The sequence below is a fragment of the Phasianus colchicus genome, chromosome 2 (assembly GCF_987193195.1).
Source record: "Phasianus colchicus chromosome 2, bPhaCol1.hap1.1, whole genome shotgun sequence".
Classification (NCBI taxonomy): Eukaryota; Metazoa; Chordata; class Aves; order Galliformes; family Phasianidae; genus Phasianus; species Phasianus colchicus.
Genome location: NC_143437.1, coordinates 101357368 through 101364826, shown reverse-complemented (window position 1 = coordinate 101364826; position 7459 = coordinate 101357368). Strand labels below are relative to the sequence as shown.

Below are 7459 nucleotides of genomic sequence, written 5' to 3'. Positions count from 1 at the left end.
CATGCTGCACACAGCCCTGCTGGTGGAACCAGTCCTTCCTCGTTCACTGCAGCCAGGCCTGAAGTTCATTATAGGAATAACTTAAAATAGCAGTTGAGAGTTAAATTGCCATGACCCAGAGGAATGGGTCAAGGTCTCATTGGAGGTTTATTGCTCTCAGCATGGCACAGGAGAAGTATGGTGGGTTTGTGGCTATGGTATATGCATTTTTGGGGGGCTGAAAGTATGGCTCTATTGCTATTACTGTTAATATGATACTAGAAGGAAAGAGAATTTGCTCTTGAAAATATTGACTGAGTTTGCTCTTCCTGCTGAAATACTGCTGTTAATGTTTGATAGCAGCTGCCCAACACCAGAAGCCTTTGAGCTCTTTATTGCTCTTGAGAGGTGTTTATATTTATTTATTATGTGTTTGTTGTTGTTTTGTTGTTGCTTCGCTACATACCTAAACCTAAACCTAGCTGAGAGTTTCTGGAGCCTGGTGCAAATGATTAGAGCTCTGTTCAAAAGCATTGTTGGCTTTAAATAGTCTTTTCAGATGTCACCATTTCTCCTTTCAAGCAAAACCCCTCCTGATGAAGCACAGCGCTGCGTGCTCTAAGGAGTGGTTGTGTGGTTACTCCATAGTGAGGATTAGTCACACATTAACCACAGCTGTAACAACACGTCTATGGGAAAATCACATCCAAACATGGAGGGCCTTTCAGTCAGCTGCTTATTACTGACAAGGTGAGTTTCTGTATCATTTCTCTTCAGCGTTGTGCAACGTACATCAGAGCTGTTTCCTCTGCTATCCTGATGCATCGTAGCTTTTCCTCTGGAGCTCTACCTTCCTCACTTCCACACACTGTGGTCTGCTGAGGTCCTACAGGTGGAGCTGACTCAGCCAAGGTTTCTAAGCCAGGAGGTCTCAGGTGGGCACTCACAGTTGAAGTGCTTGGTTAGTCACACTGTTGCATTCCTACCTGAGGCAGAGCAGGTGGTGACAAATGATGACTTAGGGTTCTGTGGTTATAACAAATTTAGGCCTGTGAGGAGCGAATTCACCCTTTCTCATAACCAAGATGGCATCTGAAGCCTGAAGCAAGATCTTATTTTTTACTCAGTAGAAAATTATCACCCATTACTGTTGTCCTTGCTCTCCAGACCTTCCCAGAGCTAGTAAAGCTGAAGAGCTCAGAGTGGAACGAGAAGGAGGATTGCATCCCCCCACAGGACCTTGTGACTTGGTGGCCATTCTGTGCATCAAGCACTTTTCCCTGACAACCACGAGTACTACGAGTACTACAGTCTGTGCTCCAGGGCTTCCAGTAGAGGATCCCAGATTTTTATTAACCAGCCATGGATTATGTTATCCCCCCATTGCTACTGAATTTCCTTCAAATAAAAACAGAGCTTCTTAATGGGAATTTTTCTTGTGTGGGGGGAGGGCAGAGCTGATGCAAGATACACAAATAAGAATGCTTTCTCCAAAGTTGCTTTGGGCAAAGGAAGAAAAGCAGGGCTCATGAAGAGCATGTAATTACCATGTCCTCTGCCCCACCCTTACCTTCTCAAGAGAAAATTCTCTCTTCATACATTAGCTTGGCTTCTGAATTTACTGGTTTGCTCCAGGCCGATATCACATGGCCCACTGCAAGTCAGCAACCAACAAAGCCTCTTTCATACAAACAAGCAAGACTCCTTAAGACTCAAGCTGCTTGTTGACTACACCAGGGATAACTGACCTTAGTAGCAAGGTTGAGCAGTTTGCTGGTGTTTCTGGAATTGAAGTCCCTGTGTATGGGGACTGAACATGGGAATCCTCAGCCAGCTTTCATGGCTACTTTCTGAGGCTATGCGCTCACCCTGTCTCCTTCAGAGAAACAATTTGGGCTGGGATCTGCTGTTTGCGAGGTCTGTGCCCCCCTGAACCCATGTAAGGAGGAAAGGAAAGAGGTCAGAAAGACCAGGGGCTGGAGGCTCCAAGAGTCTATTGTCAAGATCTCTCTGCCCTTGAGGACATCAATAGCTCCTCCCGATTTAGTGTCATCTACAAAATTGCACAGTACACCTTCAGATCCTGTATCCAAGTCAATGGTGAAAACATGGTGAGAAACACGGTGAAAAAATTTTTAAATATTTTTTATTAAAGCATTTTTTAAAAGAGCAACAAAACCATATAACTAATGGGATATGTGACCTTGTTTCAGTGTAACTAACAGATCAGTCTGGTTTGATGGCAGCGGGTGCAATTCTCAGTGAGCTCTCATGGTGTTTATCAGAGATTTTTGATGAAATCTTACTCTTCTTGTACTTCATCCTTGAAAACAGTTGCTCAGAAATGTGCGTACAGCCAAAAAATGATGACGTGAATAATGATTATGAAATGTGAGATATCTTTGTCTAGTAAGAGAGGGCTTATAAAACTCTGGTAGAGAGACATGGTCACATTTTTCTTTGCATTGAATATCTGATTGCAACTCTATATATTTCATTTGAAAAATCACAGGTAATCTACTTTACACTGACTGAAAATGGAGTTGCAAATATACAAAAAAAAATTGATTTTTCTGACATTCTTGAAACCTGCTCTAAAAATTCCTTTATCAAAACAGAAAGCACAACTGCATGGTTTTTGGTCTTTGCAGGACAGTGTTCAGCCAATGTATCAAAATGTATATAATTATTTGCCACCACTTTAGTTGGCACTGCACTGCGATGTCACCTGTTTCCAGCCTACACAGCACTGACAGCACACCGCTGTGTGGTTGCACTGAGTGATGGGTGTGATGGTTGCACACGCAGGGCCAGCAGGGCTGCTGAGTGCTGCGATGATGGTGCACAACAGGGGTTGGTAGCAAAACATGCTGGGTCAGGTTGCAAGCAGCCTGTGGGTTGGACATGGCTACTCTAGGGCTTTCACAGTCCAGTCTTAAGGAGTTCCCTTGCTCTCTGGCACTGCTAGCTCTTCTGGATGGAAGTGTAGGGACCTTGTGTACCCTGTGAGTTCTTGCACGTGGAGGACAGGGAGGTTGGCTCCAGTGGGATTTGGAGGCTGTGGCAGTCCTGGAAGCAGCACATCAGCGAGATCCCTACAGGCAACAGGAGCCAGCATCTCCAGGTGCCTATGGCTGCTGCCAACAGGGATATACCCCTTCCTGTCCCTGATCTCACTGTGGTGACCCAGTCTGAGTACCCACATAGCTGTGCAGGTCTCTGGCTGCAGGGAGTGCCCGAGCCTGGCACAAGTGTTGGGGGTAGCGGGGATAGATCCTTGAAAAGTGAAGCAGGGGTTTTGAAGAAGACAATTACTACAGCAAGGAGAGGTGGTGCCCACGCAGGCATCTCTCTGCTCTTCCCAGGGTCGCTGCCTGTCCTACCGCAGCAAGAAGAACGGGCACTGGGGCCTCTATCTTCTCAGTCCCACTGTGGACACCCAACCAACCTCATTGCTCTCTGCCCTTTGCTGCCTTGCAGGACTGGCACTGCTCCCAGCCCATGCTGAAAGCCTCCGGGAATGCCAGGCCCAGGTCCCTGCCCTCAGGGATCAGGACAGCCACTGTGTCCTCTCTATAGAAGATGGCAACAGAGCTGTCCAAGCAAGGATGGCTGAGTAGTGTGAGCAGAGGAGCTGCAGCTGCTGTTCCTACACAGGAAAGAGCAGAAGAACACCTGTGAGATCGCTTAACAGGGAGAGCACCTTCTCCCTGGAAGGGTGTGACAGGGATCTGCTGCTTACTGTCTGTGTGTCCTCGTGGGCTCCCTCCTGCAGGGTTACCACAGGGGTTGGTCCTCAGCCAAAGGAGCCCCTCTGGCTGCTGATCTGCAGGAGCGTTTTTCGGGCCTGCTGCCTCTTGTCCCTGTCCTCATGGGGGATTCATTCACAGTCTCTTCTCATCCTGCACCTGGGGCTGCAGTTGCAGGTGCAGCCAATCTCTGGGAGCTTACACCTCCTGGCTGATGCAGTGTGGGGCTTTGCTGCATGTAGAGCAGAGTGTCCCAGAGTCAGATCTGTTCTGGGGGCATCCTTCGCCCTTGTCTTCCACTCTGTGTTCTCGCCCCAGGTTCCTCTGGTGCCATACCCATCCTCGGTTACTTGACGTTGTTTGTGGGCACCTTTGAAAAGGAAGCCTGCACCAGCTTCTGCAGCTCATCAGCAGTTTGTCTGGCTTGGTTCAAATCGTGAATTGCTGATAAGAGCTCCTGCATGAGGGAGTCTGGAATGTTAGTTCCAGTGGGTTTTGGAGGCTGTGGCAGATTAGAGGGTCTCTGCTCACTGGAGGAGCGTTTTCTCTTTGGGGACACTCTTCGTGGAGGAGCTGGCTTGTCCTGGGTGTGTCCCTTGTCCTTCTGCTCCTGCCCACTGGTAGCATCAGGTGGCAATCTGCTACTCCCTGCAGCTGTACCCACCTGGACAGCTGCTAGATCAACATTCTGAGATGGAGCAGGAGCTTGGGTCTCCAAGAGCTGCCCACTCCCAGGTACCAGCACTTGGGCTGGCTCTCTACAGCCAACAGGAGCCAGCACGTCCTGGTGGCTGTGGGTGCTGCCACCCTGGCTCGATGCCTTATTGGCACCTCCGGCCTCACTGGCACCATGGAAAGTCTTATCTTCAGATGCCACCAAGTCCTTCTTCAGTGCCGTCAGGGGTGGACGTGGGCTTTTCCTTTTGGCCAGTAGTCTGAGCCATCGTCTACTCCCACACTGATCTGTGTCCAGCTTGGTTGGCTCTGAGAATCTGTTTTCCTTGATGAGCTCTCCTCCCTTCTTCGAGAGCTTCTTAAATCTGTTTCTGATTGTGGAAAAGAGGGCCTTGCTTGCAGCCCGGAGCTTGGACCAGGCACGCTGAATGTAAAGGCGCATGAGGTGGGCAGGCAAACAGCTTTTGTGATGCAGACGTGGTGTCTCTGGCCTAGGTGCCTCATGTTCTGTTGCAACACGCCCGGGCCTCATCCATGCGTGTGCTGGCTGCGGGCTGAACGGCTGTGGCGGAAGCTCCTCTGGCTGCTGGGCAGCAGTGGTATTTTTCTGGCCCTGTTCCTTACTGGCCTTGTCCTTGGCTGAATTCCTCTTTTCCACTGTTGCACCTCTTGCACCACCCAGGGCTGCAGCGTCAGATGGAGCCACGCTCTGGGATCGTTCGTTGCCAGGCAGGGTGCGGTGTTCTGCTGCGGAGTTCATCGTTTGCGTCTCAACATACGCATACTGCTCCAGCCATAGATGCATCATCCGGTTCTGCTGCTGTTCAGGGCCTTCAATGAATCTGTAGCAGGCAATCTGGATTGGAAACTTTATTCCTTTGTGTCTGCGTGTATCGGGCATGGAGGCAGATTTTCGCCCTGGGCCAAGGGCGTGCACTGCTGACCTCCTTGCCCGAGTCTGCCCATGCCTGCACTGGAAGGGGGAGTGAGTGGACCTTCTTGACTGCCTCAGTGGATGGGGAAGGTGGGCATCTTTCTTCCCCAGTACAGGGGCTGAGAAAGCCCTCTGCAGGTGCTGTGGTGCCTGCATTATGTTTGGATGCTCCGGATGACTTCTCGTAGCCTCATCCACAAAGGCCGGGTCCTGCACCAAGGGATCCACCATCACACCATGCTTTTTCTGATCACCGAGACCCAGTCCCTGCTCCATTTTGCTTTCTGGGATGGAGCTTTCCAAGTTCTTCTGGGCTTTTCGGTGTGGGCAAGGTGCCTTCATTTCCCCGCAACTGGTGCTCAAAGGGTACAGCGATGTCCTTGAAGTGCAGAGGTTTTCACTCTCTGTGACCGAGGTGGTGTAACCATCGCTGCCCTCAGGCATGTCCAAGACGAGCCTGTGTCAGATGGAGAAAGAGAAGGAAGATGAGGGCAGCTCTGAGCCAAACACTCGTGAGGGCCCCGGGCTCTTCTGTCGCCTCAAAGGCGTTGGCAGGCTATGTCATTATTAAGGGGTCCCAACAAGTGTGTGCCCAAGTTTCCATCCCTGCTTGTGGGGCACAGAGCAAGGATGACGCTGTCAAGTCTGTGCCTCAGTGGTAAACTCTTCCACAAAGACTTTGCCTCTCAGATTTCAAGTTTGTGGATATCTCTCCCTGGGTCACTGCAGTTTTCCTTGCCACCAAGCCCTGCCCCCGTCCCCATCCCCTATCAGTGGATATCTCACATCTCCAAGTATCCGGTCATGGCCTGAAGTTTTCTGTTCATCTGATCGAGTCTTTCACTGGTATCATCCGTTTGCCTGGGCGCTGAGGAGCTGCAGCAGAGCAGAGAGCAGCGTTAGTGGGATTCCATTTGGTGGGAGGTGACTGGAGAGGGCTGCCGTGCTCCAAGAGGGGACAATTTTACTTACTGCATCCTCGCGTGCTGTGAAGACGTGTGGAAGTCCCATACTGTTGGCAAAGGAGACAGAGTGAGTGGATGGGGAGCACCTCTAGAATTCTCCTGGTTACCTCCGTGTTGGCCCTTCCTCTGTCTCTCTTTCTGTATGGGCAAAGAAAGCAGCAAGTGAGAGGGGAGCATCCCCAGCAGCCACAGCGGCACCCAGCAACCCAGGGCACAGCCAGGCCCACGCCTCTGCCTGCCCCGCGACTCTCGGCCGAGCCTGGCCAGGCCCTGCTGGGACACGGCCTCTCCTCCCAGGCAGGGCCCCCAGCCCAGGCCTGGGGATGGCCCTGGCCCCCACCGACCCCCCTCCCTGTGTTGCAGCGCCTGGCTCAGCACCAGCCCTGACTCCTACCTGCCACTTCCACCAGGCCATAATGAATACAAATAATGATATGATCAGCATGATCCAGAGGATGGGGTAGAAGATATCGTCATCCTCCAGGCCGGGGACAAAGCTCATTCCCCAGAAATCAGCCATGTCTGTGACGTGCAGAGAGAACCAAGCAGTCAAGCTCCTCTCTCCAGACAACTCACAGGCAAAGTGGCACCCAGCCTCGCTCTGCCCGGAACTTGGGGTTGTCCCCTTTGTGATGTGGGTTGCCATGTCATCAGCTGGGTGCTATGGCAACGTTTGTGATGCAGGGACAGTAGGGTGTGGCACAGCGGGGCCAGCTCAGCACAGCGGGGCCATGGCCGGCCCGCCCCAACACCGAGACCCGGCCCCGTGCAGGGCCACGAGAAGCCTCTGCCTCTCACCAGGAAGGACTGAATCCCAGGCTCTGTGCAGTGCTCGCACTTTTGAGAGCCCAGGAAGCTCTTGTTGGCCCTGGCGAGTCCAGTCAAGCAATGGTGGCCGTGCTGCTGCTGCTTGCTCTTCCCCAGCATTTTCAGGGAAGACCTCGAGCGGATCAGCTCGGAGCAGAGGCTCGCACGATGGACCCATCACAGAGAAGTAAAGCTGGCAGAACACCAAAAGAGGTACAGGGAGAACACGGGCCCCAGCTCCCCCAGGTGGGAAGAGCACAGCTCCTGAGGAGTAACGCGGCAGTTGGCACAGTGTGTGTGAGCAGGGAAGGTGCAGTCTTCCCCCCCGTGAAGAGACCAGTCCATCTTCA

General features: G+C 51.8%; 1 protein-coding gene across 2 annotated transcripts; it reads right to left on the bottom strand.

The window, feature by feature from the left end:
* Nucleotides 1-2988: 2988 nt before the first annotated feature.
* Nucleotides 2989-6948, bottom strand: LOC149919221 (uncharacterized). 2 transcript variants are annotated; one of them, XR_016464545.1, is made up of 5 exons: nt 6697-6948; nt 6310-6440; nt 6124-6213; nt 3722-5794; nt 2989-3628 (listed from the first exon to the last, which is right to left on the bottom strand). XR_016464545.1 is itself a non-coding variant. In XM_090136420.1 (4 exons), exons 1-4 carry the CDS (start codon nt 6946-6948, stop codon nt 4075-4077), a joined length of 2193 nt encoding a protein of 730 aa, XP_089992546.1. In that variant the 3' UTR covers nt 2989-4074. The 2 variants fall into 2 exon arrangements, 1 of the variants encoding a protein (XP_089992546.1); XM_090136420.1 differs by having other exon boundaries at nt 2989-5794.
* Between the last annotated feature and the right edge of the window lie 511 nt (nt 6949-7459).

Bases quoted from the DNA above. Each gene is read 5' to 3' on its own strand.
- LOC149919221 (XM_090136420.1), bottom strand. From the start codon at position 6,948: ATGGCAACCCACATCACAAAGGGGACAACCCCAAGTTCCGGGCAGAGC. The intron at 6,441-6,696 runs GTAGGAGTCAGG...TTGCCCATACAG, and splicing joins TGGCCTGGTGGAAGTGGCAG to AAAGAGAGACAGAGGAAGGG. The intron at 6,214-6,309 runs GTAAGTAAAATT...GCTCTGCTGCAG, and splicing joins TCACAGCACGCGAGGATGCA to CTCCTCAGCGCCCAGGCAAA.